The sequence below is a fragment of the Balaenoptera ricei genome, chromosome 14, assembly GCF_028023285.1.
Source record: "Balaenoptera ricei isolate mBalRic1 chromosome 14, mBalRic1.hap2, whole genome shotgun sequence".
Lineage (NCBI taxonomy): Eukaryota > Metazoa > Chordata > Mammalia > Artiodactyla > Balaenopteridae > Balaenoptera > Balaenoptera ricei.
Window position 1 is genome coordinate 25935838 of NC_082652.1, and position 21077 is coordinate 25956914.

The 21077-nt window shown below is 50.4% G+C and overlaps 1 protein-coding gene across 6 annotated transcripts in view; it reads left to right on the forward strand.

The window, feature by feature from the left end:
- The window catches only part of SPECC1L (sperm antigen with calponin homology and coiled-coil domains 1 like), a 120720-nt gene that overhangs the window by 98031 nt on the left and 1612 nt on the right, over positions 1–21077 (forward strand). For all 6 annotated transcript variants that reach the window (XM_059894139.1, XM_059894136.1, XM_059894135.1 and 3 more), the window contains 2 exons: positions 19076–19192; positions 19736–19795. In XM_059894139.1, coding sequence (XP_059750122.1) covers positions 19076–19192; positions 19736–19795 — 177 coding nt within the window. The remainder of the gene's footprint in view (positions 1–19075; positions 19193–19735; positions 19796–21077) is intronic.

The window sequence follows — 21077 nt, forward strand, 5'->3', positions numbered from 1 at the left end:
AAAGGCCTAACAGTAAATATTTTAGACTCTGTGGGTCACAGGTCTCTGTTGCAACTATTCAACTCTGCCATTGTACCTTGAAATTAGCCATAAGTCAATACATAAATAAATAAGCGTGCCTATATTTTAGTCAAAATAGGCAAGAGGGTCATAGTTTGCTGATACCTATCTTAGGGGGAAGGCATTCAGTCTTTTACCATTAAGTGTACCATTAGCTCCAGGTTTTGTTGATGGCCTTAAGCTCCCTTCTATTCCTTGGTTGCTGAGAGGTTTTTTTGTTTGTTTTTGTTTTTTAGTCAGGAATTAGATGCCAGATTTTGTCAAATGCCATTTCTGCATCAATTGAGATGATCATGTGTTTTTTTTCCTTCATTCTGTCCATTTGGTATATTTCATTCATTGATTTTCATGTGTTGAACTATCCTTGAATTCCAAAAATAAATCCCACTTGGTCATGGCGTATGATCCTTTTAATATGCTACTGAATTTGGTTTGCTAGTATTTTGTTGAGGATTTTTACATCATTGTTCATAAGGGATATTTCTCTGTAGTTTTGTTTTCTTACAGTGTCTCTGTCTGGCTTTGGTATCAGAGTAGTGTTGGCCCCATAGAATGCGTTAGGAAGTGTTTCCTCCTCTTCAATTTTTGGAAAAGTTTTGAGGAGGATTGGTGTTATTTCTTCTTTAAATGTTTGGTAGAATTCACCTGTGAAGCCATCCATTCCAGGGCTTTTCTTTGTTGGGGGGTTTTTGATTACTGATTCAATCTTCTTACTAGTTAAAGGTCTGTTCAGATTTCCTATTCCTTCATAATTCAGCCTTGATAGGTTTTGTGTTTCTAGGAGTTTGTCTATTTCATCTGGGTTATCCGATTTACTGGTGAACAGTTATTCATAGTACTCTCTTATAATCCTTTTTATTTTTGTAGAATCAATAGTAATACCCCTACTTTCTCATCTTAGTAATTTGAGTTTTCTCTACTTTTCTTAGTCTTTCTAGCTAAAGGTTTATCAATTTTGTTCATCTTTTCAAAGAACCAACTTTTGGTTTTACTGATTTTTCTCTGTTTTCTATTCTTTATTTTGTTTATCTCTGTTCTAATCTTTATTATTTCCTTCCTTCTGTTAGCTTTTGGGTTTAATTTGTTTTTCTTTTTCTAGTTCCTTAAGATGTAAAGTTAGTTGGTTTGTTGATTTGAGTTCTTTCTTATTTCTGAACATTTAAGAGTTTATAGCTATAAATTTTCCCCCAACACTGCTTTTGCTGTGTCCCATAAGTTTTAGTTTTAGTATGTTGTGTTTTAATTTTCAATTGTCTTTTTTTTTTTATCTAATCCGGGGGCCAGAGTTTCTTTTTTTTTTTTTTTTTAACTGAGTCTTTTAATTTATTTAGTTGCACTGGGTCTTAGTTGTGGCGGGCAGGCTCCTTAGTTGCAGCTCGCAGGCTCCTTAGTTGTGGCATGCGATCTCGTAGTTGCGCACGCATGTGGGATCTAGTTCCCTGACCAGGGATCGAACCCGGGCCCCCTGCATTGGGAGCGTGGAGTCTTATCCACTGCACCACCAGGGAAGTCCCTCAATTGTCTTTAATTATTTTCTAATTTTCCTTGTGACTTCTTTGATCTTCCAGTTGTTTAAGGTGATTTATTTTTTAAAAAGTAGTAAACCAACCTTGTATTCCTGGGATAGACTCCACTTGGTTATGACGTATTATCCTTTTTCTGTCTTGTTGATTTGCTAAAATTTTGTTTAGAATTTTTGCATCTATGTTTATGAGGATATTGGTCTGCGGTTTTCTTTATGTCTTTAGCAAGATTTGGTATCAGGGTAATGTTGACCTCACAGAATGAGTTAGTAAGAAGTCTCTCTTCTTGGGCTTCCCTGGTGGCGCAGTGGTTGAGAATCTGCCTGCTAATGCAGGGGACACGGGTTCGAGCCCTGGTCTGGGAAGATCCCACATGCCATGGAGCAGCTGGGCCCGTGAGCCACAATTACTGAGCCTGCACGTTTGAAGCCTGTGCTCCTCAACAAGAGAGGTCGCGATAGTAAGAGGCCCGCGCACCGCGATGAAGAGTGGCCCCTGCTCGCCGCAACTAGAGAAAGCCCTCGCACAGAAACGAAGACCCAAAACAGCCAAAAATAAATAAATAAAAATAAATTAAAAAAAAAAAAGTCTCTCTTCTTTATTTTTCTGGAAAAGTTTATGTACAATCGGTATTATTTCCTACTTAAATGTTTGGTAGAATTCCCCGGTGAAGCCACCTGGGTCTGGGGGTTTCTTTGTGGGAAAGTTTTTAATGACAAATCCAATTTCTTTAGTAACTCTGGGGTTATTCAGGTTATCTGTTTCTTCTTGAGTGAGCTTTGGTTGTTTGAGTCTTTCAAGGAATCTGTCCATTTCATCTGAGTTGTTGAATTTATTGCCGTAAAGTTGATCATAATATTCCCTTATTATCTTTTAGATATTTGTAGAATCTGAAATGTTGTCTCTGCTCTGATCCCTGATATTGCAGTTTGTATATTCTCTCTTGTTTCCTGATTAATCTAGCTAAAGGTTTATCAAATTTACCTTCTCAATGAACCAGTTTTAAATTTTATTTATTTATTTATTTATTTTTGGCTGCATTGGGTCTTCATTGCTGCACACAGGCTTTCTCTAGTTGTGGCAAGCAGGGGCTACTCTTTGTTGCGGTGTGCGGGCTTCTCATTGTGGCGGCTTCTCTTGTTGCAGAGCACATGCTCTAGGCACGCAGGCTCAGTAGTTGTGGCACGTGGGCTCAGTAGTTGTGGCTCGCAGACTCTAGAGCACAGGCTCAGTAGCTGTGGTGCACAGGCTTAGTTGCTCCACAGAATGTGGGATCTGCCCAGACCAGGGCTTGAACCCATGTCCCCCGCGCTGGCAGGCGGATTCTTAACCACTGCACCACCAGGGAAGTCCCTAATTTTATTTATTTTCTTTATTGCTTTTGTTTTTCTGTTTCATTGATCTGTACTCTGGTCTTTTTATTTTCTTTCTTCTGCTTACCTTGGGTTTTATTTGCTCTTCTTTAGTTTCTTAAGGTAGAAGTTGTTGTCTTGATTTGAAGGTTTTTTCTGCTATAGATGCTTATTGCTAGAAATTTCCGCCAAAGTACTTACTACTTTAGTGGTATCCCACAAACTTTGATATATGGTATATTCTTTTTCATTCAGTTCAAAATACTTACTAATTTAATTTCCCTTTTGATTTCTTCTTTGACCCATGGGTCATATAGAAGTATGTTATTTAGTTTCCAAACACTTAAGGATTTTCCAGAGATCTTTCTGTTATTGATTTCTAACTTCAATCCATTGTGGTCAGAGAACATACTCTCTGTAACTTGAATCTCTTTAAAATTTTTCGAGACTCATTTTGTGGCCCAGAACATGGTATATAATTTTTAAAAATACTCTTCTGCTGTTGTTGGAAACAATGTTCTTTAAATGTCAGTTAGACCCTGTTGGTTGAGAGTGTTGTCATCGTGTTCTGTACCTTCAGCTACCTTGTGTCCTTGCTCTGTCAGCTGTTGAGTGAGGGGTATTGGAATGTGTTGACTTGAAGTTGTGGATTTTCTGTCTCCTTGCAGTGCTAATAGTTTCTGCTTTGTGTATTTTGAAACTGTTATTAGGTACATAAATGTTAAGGATGAGAAATTGACCTCTGTCATTATGAAATGACCTTCTTTATCCCTGATGATATTCTTTGCTCTGAAGTCTCCTTTGTCTGATACACCCACTCTGGCTTTATTTTGATTACATTTAGCATGGTGTATATTTTTCTAGTGTGTTTCTGATAGGTAGCATATAGCTGAGTATTACCATATTGCTATTTTTTAAGTTATTTTCCTAACGATTACTCTAGGGATTACAATGTACATCTTATCAGAGTTTACTTAAGGTTTTTCTGACTTAATTTGGTAAAATATAGCTCCAGTGTAGCCCCATTTCCTCGCTCTTCCTTTGTGCTGTGATTGTCAATATATATTAGATTTGTGTTATAAACCCAATAGTACAGTGTTATAATTATTCCTTTATACAGTGCTATTTTTTAAAAAACCTAAAAGAAGAGCAGTAATGAGGGCAGCTTCTGGTGAGAGAGCCACAGACTTACTGTTCTTACCGGAAGTTTTAGTCCCTTTTCATGAATAATGCTTCTTAGTTTATTTCCTTTGATTGATTTCCAGAGTCCTGAAATGATTATTTTTGACCGGTTTGTCCAGTTCCATGTTTTTTTTAGGAGAGGATTTGTCGGCCTCTGCTCCACCACAGCTGGAGTCTCCTAGCGTGCTTCCTTTTGGGATTCTTCTTTATTTCCTGACCCTTTTTCAGTAAGCAGCAACAAATTCTCCCAGAATTGTGTGTCCCTGTGGGTTGAAGAGAGTAGAGTGAGAATGAATGGCCAGATAAAAATAGCTTGGTCCTTCCCAGCTCCTTTGAAATAGTAGACGGTCTGTAGAAAGTAGGAGAAAGGAAGTTCCCTCCTTGGGCCGTGTGCCGTGTGCACGGGGAGCGTGCTGGTGTCTGCCCATACGGCCCGGGCGCCGGTGCTGCACCCTCCCCAGGCCACTGCTTGGAAGCTGTAAAGGCAGCCTTCATCCCCGGGAGAGATTGGCCCCAGAGACCCAGGTTCCTTTTGATGCTTCTTGGTCACTGCATGCTGGGAGGGGCCGGGGAAGAGAGCAGCTCCTACACACAACCCCTCCTCCCCTGGTCTGTCTGAGGGTGCGGGTGGAACGTTACTGCTGTGGATACTCCCCTCCCTTTTTAAGGAGGTCTTCAGTCTCTCTCGGGAAGACGCTACAAGTGCCACTTTCCCCATCCTCCCTTCTCTCTCTCCCCTTCCACCTTCCTAGCATCCTCTCTTTGGGATTGGAGTTAGTGCTGGGATGGGGGAGGGCAGAACGGGAAGGTTAGGAAAGCTAGGGGCTCTGCCAGTGGATAGGGTACAGTTGAAAGAATGCATTCAGGATCCCTGAACCTCAGAGCAAAGCTTAGAGTTGGTTTGATTTCCTCTGCTGTATCTGGAGTCTCAGGCCACAGGGATGGCTTCCCAGAGTTAAAAATAAAAAAGGTGCAGGCAGTAGATAAGGGTTTTGATCTGAATCAGATCTAGGTTGGAAGTCTAAATTTTTTTGTTTTACATTGTCACTTTGCATGGAAACTAAGTTCCCATACAGAAAGATCTTATTGTTTGTAAATATCACTGTGTTCCAGGGGTTTAAAATACTTGAACAAAGGGAAAAAGAATGGCCAGATTTGTGGTCCCACCCGTTCTTTATGTGGACTTGCATACACTCACAGGTTCTCTCCAGTGAAGCGATTAAAGCTGCTAGTCTAATTGTCCTCTGACCTGATGACACGCCGTCTCCATCCAGAAAGCTTGCAGCAGCTGAGCAAGGTCACTTGTCCACCAGGCGCCCCTGGGAGCAGAGCGCGCGCAGCTCAGGCCGTGCTCTGCACGGCAGTCACAGTGGAGTGCGAGGACTGCTTCCTGTTTTCAGGGATTCCTCTTAGTGCCAAACATAGCAGCTGGGAAACAACGTTTTCCCAGAATCACGATGTACTTCTTGTGTTCTCTTTAAACATGATTTGACAGCAACTGTTAACCTCTATTTCCAGAAATGTCAGGGCTATAATTTTTATATTAATTGCTTAGTAACATTGAGATAAATTAGTTTGATCATTGTTTTAGTGTGAGGTAGGTGACGCTACTCAGTCAGGTTTCCCCCTGTGACACCAGTTAGGTTTTCCTACGCAGGTGAGAGGGTGTGGGAATCACACACAGCTCTGGTTCTTAAACACTGATTCTCGCCTTTCTGATTGGGAACGTCTTTCAGAGCCACATTCGGGGTCCATACATTCGGGAAGATGTTCAGTAGAGCTGACCTTCCAGCTGCCGGGTGGAGCTGTGGTCAGTACACAGAAGCAACAGCCTCTCAGATATGCCTGCTGTGACGTCACCAACAGGATGGGCTTGTGCAAGTGCAGAGGTGGGAGGGGTCCACGGAGTTTCCACAGTTTCTGCGGAGTCACAGACTCTGTGACTCAGGGTCCTGCTCCTCTGCCCTTCCTTCTTCCCGTGTAACTCCCATGAGGACAGAGAGAAGCCTGCTGAGTGTGGTCGACGGTTTGGTCACCAGCGCTCTTAGTTAGCTTTAAGATACTTGTCTCAGGAGTGTATTTGCTTAGATAAAGTTTGAAGTGCTTCATCGGAATCAGCATCCAAAATTCCATTCTCAGAAGTTGGAGAAAGTCAGACTTGAGACGGCCCCTAGAAATCGTGAAGATGGGGCTTCCATTCCATAGGGAGGAAGCTGCAAGCCAGCAGCGTGCTTGCAGCCTGAGCTCTTGCTGTAGGGTCTCCCGACACCCAGCCCCAGGCTCTTCCTACCAAGCTGTCCTGCTTCCCCAGCAGTGCCCCAGACTCCAGTAAGTTTCCAGTAAGTAGGTCTTTTTATTATATGAGTAATGCCGAGAAATAGAAGATAAATCAGAAAAGTAACATTTTCAAGAGCTGCTTAATTATTTTGCTAAAAGCAGAATCATTAAATTGTCTGGGTCACATAATCTTTATGTATCATCTGTGGTAGCATGCATAGTCTTTACTCCCTTACATCGTGAGAAGCCTTTTTTTTCTTCTTGTGCTTCATTGACTTTGGATGGGGTGCCAGCATAACGATGTGAAGTCCACAGAGGAGTTGAGATTTGACGGGTTAATTTCATTACGTACATAATGTTCTGGGTTTTCACAAATGAGTTTAGCCTGAGGTCATTCGGGAAATTCAGGGTGACCTCTTCATTTGTAGAAGCAGGTTATTTGTGAAGATGCTCCATTGCTGCCTCATGGTACACATATAACTATGGAAAGGGTAATTAACCATTAGATTCTGTAGGGAAGAGGAAAGAGAACCTGGTTTCCTTTCCATTTGGGCTCTTCAGACCCAGGAGAAAGGAGGCTGGTCTGTAATCTCCTGCTATGTAACAGGCACCACACCAAGAGTGGGTGACTTACAGTAAGCGTGGCGTTGACTTGGCTCATACACGTACGGTGGGTAGGGCACAGCAGGCGCGGTTCACCTCTGCTCCATCGCAGGCTCCCGCCCTCACGCCTCTGGTGGTTGAGACTGTCACTGGTGCTGTGACCGGAAACCTCCGTGCAACCTCTCCCTGTGGCCAGGGCTTCCTCACAGCGTGCTGGCCGCGATCCAAGGGCAAAGGTCCCAAGAGAGGGACAGGTACCGGCCCCTTGCCTTTCATGACCTGGGGGCGGAGGCCTGCCTGGCTCCAGGGGAGGGAAGTAGACCCCACCTCCTGATGGGCAGTGAGGCTCTGAAGAGGATGCAGGGCAGAAATACCATCAGGCTGTTTCTCAAGAGTCCAGGTTGCCACAGAGATGGCTTTGTCTTATTTAAGGAAGTAGAGACGCTAATAATGTGACGTGAACCTGGCAGAACCTGGTAATGATTTTTAAAAACACTGGCTCACAGGTGAGAGGGAGCCTGGGTGGAGCAGTGACAGTCAGTGAAGAGGTGAAGGATTCCCGCTGTGCAAGCAGAGGTGCCCTGGGGTTTGCTGGAGCCCACCCTGGGTGTCCAGCAGACAGCACCTCCCGTAAGTCAGTGGCCTGGGGCGGGTTCTGCCATGGTTTAACCCTGCACTGCATTCAGTTATAAAACTCCAAAACACCAGGAATAAGAGGAAAAGATTAAAAACTGAGAGAGCCTGTGTAGTACCTAAATCTGAATGTGTTTGTGGCTTTGGGATGCCCTTTTTTTTTTAAACAAATGTATTGAGGTAGAATTGACATATGTTATTACTACATATATTTTTTCTTCCAGTTTTATTGAGGTAGAATTGACATACGGCACTGTATAGATTTAAGGTGTAGAGCATGATGATTTGACTTACGTACGTCATGAAACGATGACCACAATAAATTCAGTGAACGTCCATCATCTTGTATAGATATAAAGTAAAAGGGAAAAATATTTTTGTGTTGAGAACTCTTAGGACTTACTCTCTCAACATTCATATATAACATACAGCAATGTTAATTCTATTTATCATGTTTATGTTCCGTCCCTAGTATTTATTTATCTTGAAACTGGAAGTTTGTACCCTCCAATTCCCCCTCCCCCACCCTTACCTCTGGTGACCACAAATCTGATCTGTTTTTCTGTGTGTTTGTTCGTTTTTGAAGTATAGTAGACCCACAGCACTGTGATGCATAGCAGTGGTTTGGAGTTTCTGTACAGTACAAAATGGACACTACTGCTGCACATATTTACATTTTACAACTTGATGAAACACACCTGTGAAACCGTCCCCATGTGAGATGAGCATCTCCACCTCCTCGGAAGCTTCCTCAGGCGCCTTTGCATGCCGGTCGTCCTGCTGTCCCTGCAGGGTTTGCATTTTTTATAATTTTGTATAAATGGAATCATAGTGTGTGCAATTTGGGGAGGGGTCTGGCTTCTCTCACTGAGCATAATTATTTTGAGATTCATTTATATTGTTGTATATATCAATAATTCATTTCCTTTTATTCCTGAAGAGTAGTCCGTTTTATGAATATGTCATAATTTGTTATCCATTTGGCTGTTGGTGGACATTTGTCTGGTTCCAGTTGTTGCTTGTTGTGAGGAAAGCTCCCGTGAACATTTGGTGCAGGCGTTTGTAGAGGCATCTGAAAGTGGTTGGCTGGGTCATGTGGTCGGTATAGGTGTAACTCTTTAAGAAGCTGCCAGACTGTCTTCCCAAGTGGCTACACCCCCTCTGCTCCCCCACGTGCACAAGGGCCCTCATTCCTTCCTGTCCTGGCCAGTCGGCCTCTGTCCTCTCGTAGGTGTATGGTTTTGGTTTTGGTTTTGCAGGTGCCTGTGAACTAATGGTGTTGGGTGTCTTTCCATGTGCTTATTTGTGATACATTCATGTACCTTCTTGGTGAAGTGTCCGTCACAAGGTCATTGAATACAAGGAGGGATGTAATGCCATCTAGAGCATGACCTTTGCCCTCAAGGAACTTCCAACATTATTTTTGAAACATAATATTTCCAGGCCTTTTAAAATTATGCCTTTTCCTAGGCATAAGACCACCTTTTGTATGACTCAGATTTGTGATCACAAGCGTGCACTACTGTGCCACGAAGGCTCCAGGCATGAGCGGCCTTCAGACTTCTACCGACACCGTATCCCTCCTCGTGGCCCTCAACTCTCTCTCTCTGGCTGCATCCTAACATGTTTTATACCAAGAAACCAACTTGTATGCAAAAGAAAACCAGAAAAGTAAGGAGCCAGGGGTTCAGGAGCCCAGCGCCACGCACAGGGCCCCAGCGGGACGGACAAGGGGGAGTCACGCTCCTCCACCAGGGGTCCAGAGAGAAGCGTTTTCCCACTTCCCTCTGCTTGTTGCCCTCAAGGGCAGGTAAGTAAACCATCGAGCTGGGACTTTGGAGAGAAGTACAAGAGGGTGGTGCCACAGCTGTCTGTGTTCCCTATTTTAGATGTTTTGCCATTTTCCCTCTGCCAGAACGGTACCTGGTAGGTGTAGAAACAAATCCACTGACAGATTTGAAAGCAGCAGTTCCTGCTGGAGGCAGTGAAGTGAGTTCATCTTGAGGTGAGCGTGCTGTGTTGAGCGGCTCTGTCCTGGGATCATTTCCTCCCCTCACAGCCCCTTCACGTGCGGGCTGCCTGGCCCCTGGGCGTCCTGGTGTCCTGGGTCAGACAGACGCGTTCCCTGCAATTTCAGAAACGGGAAGACTTGTCCGTGGTCCTCCCAGGCTAGGCTCTCCTTCTGTCTCAGTGCCTCCAAAGGTGTTCTGAGGGCTGGGAGGGTGGCGGTGTGTCCCCACGGGCACCCTCCCTGCCGGGGTCCCAGCAGTGCTGTGTCCACGCTTTTGCTCTGACGGATTAATACTGTGCTGCAGTCTCTGTGTGGTAGTTTCCTTTTCTGCATAAATTACATTTTTCAAGTGTAAGGTGTTTGAACGAGTCTAGGTGCACTCTGTGTCTGTCCTTTATGCTTTATAAAGTGTTGTCTTATTTTCAGCAGCCCTCATGTTTAGAAACTGAAACTTTTTTTTTTTAAAGCCCATTGCTACACTGAAGCTTTCAGATCCTCAGGCCTTTTTTCCTGGATTTTCTCTCCTTCCCTTCAGAGTGCTCTTAAGACAGCTCTGGAGCAGCCTCTGCGGAGGGCCTTGCAAGCAGCCCAGGGTTCTGCTCGGCACTTAGTGGAGAACAGCCGCTCGTGGAGCTGCAGCCCGAGCAGAGAACCGGTTGCTTGGTGCTGTTCGGGCCGTAGGCACTGTGGTCCCACGACAGAGACAGGCCGCTCACGGAGCTGTCAGTTTTCATGTCCGGCGCAAATAGGGGTCCCCAGGGGCTGGGTGTTGACTAGAGGAGAGGGACTCAGACCCAGCGGGGCCTCCCTGGACTGTGCCCGTCTGTGTCATGGAAGGCGGTCAGCACTGCCTCGGGAGGCCGGATGAGGGGCCGAGCGAGACCTGCGAGCTCTAGCCGGCACTTTATTAAATCCTCGTAATTGGGTCTTTTCCCCATTTTGTGTATGAGAAAGTTGAGACTCCTCCAAGTTAAACTGTGTGCCCACAGCCCTGTACCTTGTAAGGAGTGGCCCCAGGTCCCTGGGACCCTAAACCCATGATGCCTCCTACTCCGCAGAGAGGGAGCCTTCAGCTCGGTAGAAGGCATCAACTGAGACATAAGCCGGGGGAGAGTGAGCCTTGAGAGCTGCCGCAGGAGCTCCAGCTAGACTGAGGGCCCTTCCTCGGAGAAGGCCTTTGAACAGGGGCTCCCACGAGTCGGAGCTGCTCGTGTCGGGCGGCCCTCGAGGCCGCAGCGCCCGGAGTGCCCTGCATCCATGTTTCAGAGCCTGAGTACAAGACTGGTGACCTCGGTCCCAAGAATACCCTGAAAGAGGCCGTCCTGGGCAGTGGGGGAGCGCTCCTTCTCCTCCTCAAACGCTTCCCTGGGCCGCTGGGGCTGGGGCCAGCCACCCTTCTCCCTCTATGCCCAGGCTCCCCCGGAGCACACACAGGGAAGGTGCAGCTGGGAGTACTGTGTCTCCTTCGGTTGAAATTGCATTTTAGTGAGGAATAACCCTGCCAGAGCTAGACGCAGTCTAGAAAAGGCAGAGTTAGTTCCTAAGCTGCTAATAAAACTGCTCAGATTTGCCCAGTGCTCGTGACTTAACTGACCTCACCAGGGGCTCTTGCCGACCGTCCCTGCCTGGTGGCCGTTTCCTGAATTTTCAGACAGCAGACCTCATGGGTCCTGTGTGCTCCAACACAAAAAGTTTCCTTTGGGAGGGGTTTATGGGAAATGTGGGGACATCAATCCAGTCCCTTAGGGTGACATGAAGTGTCCCCTCAAAATAGGTTCGTTTGACTAAAAAGAGCTATTACAGCACATTAAGCCTGTGGTGCATGGTTCTACCTTGGACTCTGTGGAGCTTCAGCGTAGTTGGAGCTGCTTCCTGGATATGTGCTCGCACCCTGAGCACGTCAGGCAGTGTCACTGCAGGTCAGTGCGGCCCCTTCCCTCCCAGGACACTGGACAGCCATCCCCGGGATGGGCGGTGGGTCAGGTCCCTTTTGAGTTAGCAGAGTGCTTGGTGTGTCCTGGTGGTAAAGGAAGCAGACTGATACCCTACCTTTAACTGTTTGTTTTTAAGAAATTAAAAAATTTTAGAGCAAGACCATAGTAAATTCCCATAAAATGCACTCGTGAGTCATTGCACGTGAGCTGTAACTTCTTCAGTAAACACTTGTGGGTAAGTTAGTTGCTCGTGAGGCCTACCTGGTGTACAGACTTACTGAGCATAAGCTACTTCCAAACATCAGACAATTTTTAAAATTGTAGTAAAATACACATAATATAAAACGTACCATCTTAGCCATTTTTACGTCTACAGTTGAGTGGCATTAAGTACATTCGCATTGTTGCGTGTCTGTCAGCACCTTCTAGTTCCAGAACTTCTCATCCAGAACTGGGCCCCAGCCCCTGACAACCACACATCTGCTTTCTGTCTCTGGATTTCACTATTTTGGGTGTTTCATATAAATGGAGTCATATAATTTGTGGCCTTTGTGTCTCACTTTCACTCAGCGTAATGTTTCCAGATTCATCCACTTTGTAGCATGTATCGTTCCTTTCTGTGGCTCGAAAACACCCCATCATGGGGATGCTGCCCGTTTTGTTTATCCATTTTCTGGTTGGTAGACGTTTGTGTTGCTTTCACCTTCGGACTCCTGTGCTGCTGTGGGCACTCGTGTGGGGGATTTGTGTCCATGCCATCTTCAGGTCTTCTCGGTTTGTCCCCAAGGAGTGGCCTCACTGGGGCACACAGTGATTCTACGTGTAAGTGACCAGGAATCGTCACACTGCTCCGCAGCAGCTGCGCTGTCTTACGTTCCCAGCAGCAAGTACAGGACCTCTGGTTTCTCCACATCCTCACCAGCATCTGTTGTTTCCAGTTTTCCGAGTACTGTTCATCCTGGTGGCGTGAGGTGGTAGCTCAGCCTAGTTCTGATTTGCAATTCCCTGGTGACCAACAGCGTTGAGCATCTTCTCTTGTGCTGCTGGCCATTGTCCGTCGACTTTGGAGAAATGTCTGTTCAGATCCTCTGCCCATTTTCATATTGGGGCCATTGGGTTGTTTGTCTGTCATTGAGTTGTAGGTTTGTTTGGTTTTCATGGAAATTTTCAAATACACACTAAAGCTGTGAGAATAGTAAAAGGACACTCAGTACACCGCCCAGGCCCAGGTGGTCAGCACACAGTCCTTGCTCTCCCACCCCTGCCTGGTGGTCCCAGCCATTTAATGTCACCACGTATTTGGACAGAAGTCAGACTTCCCAATTGAATCATGGTCAGTTTTACTGTTGATTTGCTTGACTTAAGATCCAAATAAGGTTCACACGTTGCGTTTGGATAATATGCCTCTTTTAAGTCTGTTTTAATCTTACAACTCCCATCCCTCTTTTTGTTTCCTTTCAGTTTGTCTTTGGAAGGAACTGGACTGTGTCCTGTGGAGCGTCTGCATTTTAGGTTTGGTGTTGACAGCCCTGCAGTGCTGTCCCTGGTATAAACTGGTAGTAGATTCGAGGCTGGATCTGATTCCAGCTCAGATTTCCGGCAGAAGCCCCTCGTGGAGTTGTGTCCGTCCGTCCAGGTAGAGGGGAAGGGGGCCGGCTCGCTACCGCTGCTGATCGCGGTCGCCCAACAGTGCTGGTCTCGCTCCGTCTGTCCCAGGAATTCCTCTTTTCAGACAGGCTCCTCCATCGGCTGTTTGGTTGCCTTATGTCCAGTCTGGTCAGGAAGGTTCCGTCCAGTGCTTGATCCTGGCTTGGTTCCCCAGTGCACAGGGTCCTGAGTGAGGTCCAGCAGGCCCGGCCAGGCCTCGTGCTGGGATGTCCCGTCCATCACGTTTCCAGCTGCCTTTGGTCTTCGGGTCGGTGGTCCTGCCTCCTGGCTGCACACTCAGGGCATCTGGGGAACTTTACAGAGAATGGTGCCCAGACTGGCCGGATCAGCCTCTCCGGCGGATGGCTGAGAGGTGTCACCTTGAAAAGGTTTTGCCCGTGATTCTGAGGCCCTTATTGGAACCCTCCCCCCACAGGGCACAAGATGCAGGCCTGTCTCCGGGGTCACTGGCCCCCTGGGCTGCCTGCCCTGGCGTCCTTCCTTCCTTCCTCCCACTTTACACACGTCCTGACATGGACACCGCGACGAGCGGGCCTCAGACTCTCCCCAGACCCCTGCCACCTCCCCCCTCCTCTCCTCTCCCCTCCCCTGACCTGGAGCAGAGCCTGGCTCAACTTCAAACAGGAGACAGCGCGGAGGCCCCAGGCAGCACCTCAGATGTGCGGCCAGCGCGGGCACCCCGGCACCAGCAGGGTGCTGCGTGTTCCTCCCGGGGCCTCTGGGGCCTCCTGCTAACAGTCGCTCCCGGAGCGCTAAAACCGGCCTCCTGGTGGCTTTTCCCTCTCTTCTAGGCACTGCATCCCCCCCCTCCTCAACCAGATTCCCTAACACCCTCCAAACCCTGCCCCTCGGCCCAGGGCTGAGGCCTCGAGGCCCCGTGGACAGGGGTTTGTCTGTGGCTCTGTCCTGCCTCCCGAAGGCGGGCGGTGTACTCGGTCACGGTCACGGTCATGGGGGGATCCCACCACGGCGGCTGAGACGGCAGAGGAAGTGGTGCCGTTAGTGTTGCAGAGATGAATCATGGGTTTTGGCCCTTTGCCTTATGCCCCCAAAAATGGCATTTCCTTAAATAGATCAGAACCTTAACAACTATGTGGTATTTGGGGGTGCATTTTATGGCCCTTAATTAAACTTCAGACACATTAAAACATTTTAAGTTTTAGGTTTTAGGTTTTATGACCTATTTTTAATCTTTTTTTGTGGAGATTTGTGTAACTTCTTGGCTCTCAGACTCCAGCCCTCAACCCTCGATGCACAGAGGCGGGACTCACCTGCCACCACAGGCAGGGACAGGCCGCATCTAAGGGCGCAGGAGCGGGGAGGGCACATGTCCCAGCTCGGGGAGCTGCCCGCCGAGGGCAGTGGGGGCCAGGGGAGTCTGAGCTCTGGTGAGATGAAGAGGGCAGCTGAGGGCCCTGTGCACAGGCCACAGCTATCTGCCTACAGATCACCGTCGGCCCTTCCTGGATGGAAGGAAAATGGGGTGAAGCACCTCATTTGAGTCTGTGCTCAAAAGCTCTTTTTTTAAGTAAATTTATTTATTTATTTATTTATTTATTTATTTTTGGCTGCGTTGGGTCTTTGCTGCTGTGCGCGGGCTTTCTCTAGTTGCGGCGAGAGGGGGCTACTGTTGCAGTGCGCGGGCTTCTCTTTATTGCGGAGCACTGGCTCTAGGCGCGTGGGCTTCAGTAGTTGTGGCTCGCGGGCTCTAGAACCACAGGCTCAGTAGTTGTGGTGCACGGGCTTAGTTGCTCCGCGGCATGTGGGATCTTCCCGGACCAGGGCTCAAACCCATGTCCCCTGCATTGGGAGGTGGATTCTTAACCGCTGCGCCACCAGGGAAGTCCCTCAAGGCTTTTTTGAATTTTTGCTCTGGCCCATCCCGTAACCCTCTTGTTTTTGTCCAAACTTAAGACTTATCTTGTGCAGTAGCAAAGCCCTGAAGACACCTGAAAGCTAAATGCGAAATCTGAATTCATTAATTAGCAACTTGTATTATAATTACTATGTGTCTCTATTTTAAAAGAAAACTGTTTCATTCTTAGAGAGCTTGGCGTTGCCTGTGAACAGTGAGAAGAAAGTCCTCCCGTTAGTGTGCATGTTCCCCTCAAAAAGCACCAGTTTTGGCTCTACGAGTATTTTTTGTAAAGGGGTCAGCCGGCCACCTGCAGAGCTGTGGTGTCAGGGCCCATAGGGTGGAAGGTCCTTGACCCTGCAGCTGCTTCAGAGAGAAACGCACTGGAAGACGGGTCTCATAGTCAAGGACCTTCCTCTTCACTGGAAGTACCACTTTCTGAAAACAGAAATTCCATTTCTAGACAACTTTGTGAAGGAAATACGTGAAGGGGTCTATCTGTGAGAGTTGCGAGGCTGTGCAGATGATGTGCCCTGTGCTGTGGTGTGTGTGGCGCTCCTCCTCTGGCGACCTGCTCACTGTGACCCGTGGCTCCCCGAGTGCTGCCTTGTTCAGCGGGCTTTCTGGCAGCACTGATGCTGTTGACCCCTCCCAGTTCTGACGCTTCTTCCTTTGGCTTCTGGTTTGTCCCGCCTGTTGGGCCTTCCCCTGTGTCCCCGTTGAAGGCGGTTCTCCTCTGCCTGACCCTTATACTGAGGGGCTTGGTCTGAGGCCTCCCTCCTGCGCACTGTCCGCTCCGGCCACCCCCGGCGACCCCCCTACACTGCGTCCCCAGCTGCAGACCCTCGTGTCAGCACCAGGCACCTCCCTGGGTGCCACAGACTTAATTGTTGGGAGTACCTCCCCCCAGTGAGCCATGCATCACTGGAGGGCCCTGCTGTCCAGTTCTGCCGGCACAGACTGCAGGCTCTCTCCTTCCTCACAGCCAGTCATTCCCCAAGTCCAGTTTGCTTTTCTCCGGAGCCTCTGTAGCCCTCACTTCCCCTCCCGACCTGCCACCCTGATGTCCCCTGCTCCCAGCTCAGCCCCAGATGACTCATACCCGGGCCCCTGCCTGCAGGCCTGAGGGTGTCTCGCTGGGGGTCAGCACTCTGGCTCCCTCCAAGGCCGAGGTCTCCTGCACCACCCTGGAGGGCTGCGGCTCTGGTGTCCTCACAGGCCTGCAGAGACGGTCCATGCACGTCCCCGTGGCGTTTGAGTTGCTTTACGATGAGCAGTCGTAGCGCCGCCATCCCTCCCGCCTTGGGTGTTGAATGATTTTGCAGGAGCTTGTTATCTGCGCTCTTCTTCAGGAAACCGGATGGGATGGGGCCCGGGTCCCCTGCCCACTGCTGCTCACCCCTGGGGCCTAGAGCTCCCTGTGGTCCCTGTTTGGGCACAGTCGGTAGTGGGAGGGGGTGGCTCCCGTGGGAACGGCCATTTCTCTGGCAATTTCATACAGTTTTTGTACCTTTCCGCGCATTTATTTCTTTCTATGGATCCTGTCCCTTTATTAATACGCTGTGACAGCCGTGGGGACCAGAGCACAGACAGGAGGCTGGGAACATCCCACCTTCCCTGTGCTTTTCAGCTTTGGAGAGAGCCTTGCTGTCTCCGTGCTTTTCTGTGTTCCGTCTGTGTTATTTCATAGTATCAATAGTTTGATTTTTCAGCCCCGAACATGAAAAACACTGAAGTAGATGGTGAGATGGGAGCAGAGGGTGCAGGCCTCCCCGCATCCCCGCCCACCCCTGTGTCAGGGCCTGGCTGCTTCCCCAGCATCTTTGGATGGGTCGGGGCCGCACTGGCCGGGCCCCTCCATCTCGCAGGGGGCAGGGCAGTGGTCTGGGTTTTGGTTGCTTTGATTTGGAAGTTGGTCATCGTTGTCTTGGGGCCCCAGGCCCGCTGTCTCCCCGGGGTGCCTCATTCACGAGGTGCTGCTCTGACTGCGGGGTCCAGGCTGGGGGTCTGGTCTGTTTGGAGGAAGCTGGATGGCCGGGTTCCCACAGCTGGGAGCTGGGGCACAGCCGCTTTCTCTGGTGCCGGGGCTTTTGCCTTAGGCCGGTGAGGCCAGGCACGTAGGCGGCTCCGCCAGATCAGGCCTAGTGGCAGGAAGTAGAGATTTGTTTTCCTCCAGGCGTGCATGTGACCCGCGGGCAGGGGTCGCAGCCTCAGCTACACTCAGCCCCGTGCGGACCTGTGACACGTCGTGAAGAAGCTCCTTCCCTGCTGCCCACGCTGTCCTGGCTCTTTTGTCAGGGCGTTTGGCCCTGATGACTGGGAGGAATAATCCCACAGGAATCATCTGTGACCTGAGCCTCCTCATGGAAAAACGCTTCTGGGGTTTATGAGAATTAAAGCGACACACGGCCCGGAGGATGCTGGGGACCAGGGTTCCCGGCCCTGTCCTCCCAGCCACCATCCCCACACCTTGGACAGGTGACTTCCTTCCCTGGTCCTAGCTTCCTCTCAGGTGGGGCTGAAGCGCCCCCGCTGGCTGCTTCCTGAGATCCCGATGACATCAAAGGGGCAGGTTAGCCATGGCCGTAACTGTGGTTGTTGCCAGAGCAGAGGCCTGTGAGGGCAGCCAGCCTGTCGGGGCGGTGTCTTCATGGTCACAAGTGTGGGGACCAGTGAGGCAGGGGCTGCCCAGGCCTCATCTTAGGGGGGCGGTGATGTCACTGAGTGGCTGGCACTGCCCTTAGGTGGCCGCGTCAGACAGCCCACGGCCACCGCACCTTACCGCCACCTTTCGCTGGGGCTGTCAGCAGATTTGCGCCCCTTTGCACCTTAACCTGATCACTTTCTTCACCACAGTTTATGGACAAGGCCTCCAGGCCAGATTGGCGGCCACTAGGGAGTGACCTCTGGGATCACTGCCCCCAGAGCTGCTGCCCTTCAGAGGGTCATGGTTGAGCAGTCCCCAGAGGGCAGCGTCCTGGGTGCCTGCAGTCAGGGCTAGATGCTCCTTTTGGTGACAGAGTTTGTGTCCACACTACCTGCTGCTTTTGTCAGGAGAGCCCCACCCTCCCCACCCGCCCTTTGTCCCTGGGCCCTACTTGGTGTCAGGACCTAATGGTTTGTAAGGGGGTCAGGCGGGCAGGCTTTGTAGAACTCCCTACGGAGGTGAATAGCGTTGTTGTTCTTTGGCCGCTGCTCCCGGGGAGTGCGGACTACCGCCTGGAGCACAGTCACCCAGGAAGCGGACTCGTGCATTTGAAGGCTGCATGAAACAGCAGTAAGACATGAAGCAGGAGGTGCTGGGGGTTGGGGTGCTCTCTTTTTCAGTTTGTGGCATTTTCATAAAGCGTGTGAATTTCCAAATTTCATTGTGGAGTTTCAGCTTCAAAAGGATTCTTGCAAATAAAGGTAAAGGCTACTTTCTAGCTGAATTGCTTTATCATATTATAAAATACTCTGAATGACGTGTTTCTTCTGTAGTTGTGAACAGTTTAATTTGAATATGGAGTAGGTGCCCCTTCAAAGAGTCGAGGTGGTTCTCGGAGATGCACTGTGGGAGCCCCACCCACCCCCCACGTCATTGGCGCGGAGTGCAGGCTGGCAGCTGGTCCTCAGAGTGCAGGGCTTGTGATGCCCTGCAGATGTTGGGGAGGAGGCTGGACCACAGCTCTTCCTAACACAGCGCTGCTGCTCCCCGGTGCCCCAGAGGCGGAGCCCCCAGCCCCCAGGGCTGTGTCCTCCCAGGCCAGGGTTTGGGTGGCTCAAATTTCTGCTGCTGTGGTTGCAGCGATCTGGTGTGCAGGGTGGGGGCTGGTCACTGACACCAGCTGGTCCTGGGCCCGGCCCCCAGCCCCCCAGCCTGCCGTGCTTCCTGCAGAGGCTCAGCCTGCTGGGCCTGGGGGCCTCCGCCCCCCTCGGCCATCTCCTGAGAAGCCCGCGGTGTGTGTTGCTCACGTGTTTTCTTTCTTTTCCTGCAGAATATCGACATCACCAACTTTAGCAGCAGCTGGAACGACGGGCTGGCCTTCTGTGCTCTCCTGCACACGTACTTGCCCGCCCACATTCCCTACCAGGAGCTCAACAGCCAAGATAAGGTGAGGCCATGGAGGGCAGGTGGGCGAGGAGGGGAGAGAGCCCTCCATGGCGGTGGGGGGGTGGCAAGCTGCTGGCTCCTCGCACACCCCAGTGGCCTCTCTGGGTAACGACATTGAGGGTCAGGGCTTCTTGAGGAGAGTGGTCTGGGCAGCGCCACCCACACCAGGCCACCTTCCCCACGTCCAGCCATGACCGGCTCACGGTGCAGCCCTGCCCAGACGGGCACTGGGAGAGGACCCAGGCCCAAGCCCTCTGGTGTGCACCCCCATTGGCCCCTCCTGTCCTTCAGATGACCTTTGAAGACCCCCACGGGGAGGAAACAGTTTCACAGGTGTTGCTTATTAGCTTTGGGGGTGCTGGGCGGCTCAGAGCTGATGTGTGAAAAGTGACCCTCCTGTGCGGAGAGGAAAGAACAAGTGTGTGGGGGTCACTCCGCAGCTGGTCACCAGAGGGGCGGGGCGGCGGGCACGGGTGTGGACTGGGCTGGTCGGGCCGCCCTCCCCGGCCGCGCTCATGCACCCGTCACACGGTTTCTTTTCCAGCGGAGGAACTTCACCCTGGCCTTCCAGGCTGCCGAGAGTGTCGGCATCAAGTCCACACTGGTGAGCCCCTGTCCCCTGAGGAGAGACCCCTGGGAGGCCTGGTGACCAGGAGGCTGCTGGGTGGGGACCGGGGCCCCTGCGCGCTCTGCACCAGCCGCAAGGACGTCCTGCGGGTGGGGTGCAGATGGTCCCCTGCCGGCGCTCTTTATGCCTCCCGTCAAGTGTCCCAAGGAAGCGCCCTGAGTGGGGGGTGGTCACGTTTCGCTGTCAAAAGCACATGCCAGCAGATCTGCCTCGGGTGTCAAAGTAGAGGCAGAGGAGGGCAGGGCAAGGCCCCAGAGTGCTTCTCAAGGGCGGGAAGGGAGGCAGAGGAGCCCTGGGGTCAGGGCTGTGCTCTGGGCTGCAGTAGCTCAGGACAGACGTGTTTCCATGGGGGCTCCTGCCTCGTCACCAAGTCTGACTTCCAGGGAGAAAATACCTCATCCAAATGCAAAGCCAGAGACTTCCACACCCAGAGACGCTGATGAAATTAACGTGACGGGGGTGTTGCACAGCTCGGGGGGTCCACAGAGTGAAGGACCCCACAGGGCCAGGTCAGGAACGCCCAGTGCCACCTCCCACCCCGAGGATACCCATCACCCTGCCTTGTGACAGCTGATAGCTTTGAAGACATATTTGCACTCATCTTTACCCTGCAAGAGTGTTTTTGTAGAGTTCCATAAATATGTCTTCTGAATTCACAGAAATACGTGTTTCTGAGTGGCTTCTATTCAATCGTATATAAAGAGAGAGAAGTTACAGTCGTTGAAATATTTCTCATTATCTGGATATTTTACACCATGTGTAAAATTCTGATATATAAGCAGGCAGTTTCCCCACCCTAAAAACTTTCTGTTGAGATTCTTACACTGAACATACATGTGTTCTTTCTCCCCATCCCATTGGCTCTGGTGCTCATTTGTGTCGCGCACCCATGGGACCCCTGGGAGCAGTGCCCTGCAAGGACAGCGGGTCTTTCTTGGGGGCCTCCCGGGCATGTCTCAGAGCCCAGGGTCCCCCGCCCACTTCCTGGCAGCATCAGCTGATGTCTCCCCGACCACGGGGGCCACATAGGACACAGAGAACTGTGGCTTCCGGGGCTTCAGGGGGTCGCCCACCGTGGGGCAGGCTGTGCCTCGTGGGAAGGACACTCAGAGGTGACACCGGAGGGGTTAGCGAGGAGAGGCAGGGGTGGGGAGGAGGGCCCAACTCCCCCTCCCCCAGAGGAGACCAGCCCCTTCCAGCCTTGAGGGGCAGCCCTGGGCAGGGCGGGAGGCTTGGACATTGCCTATGCCCAGGGCGA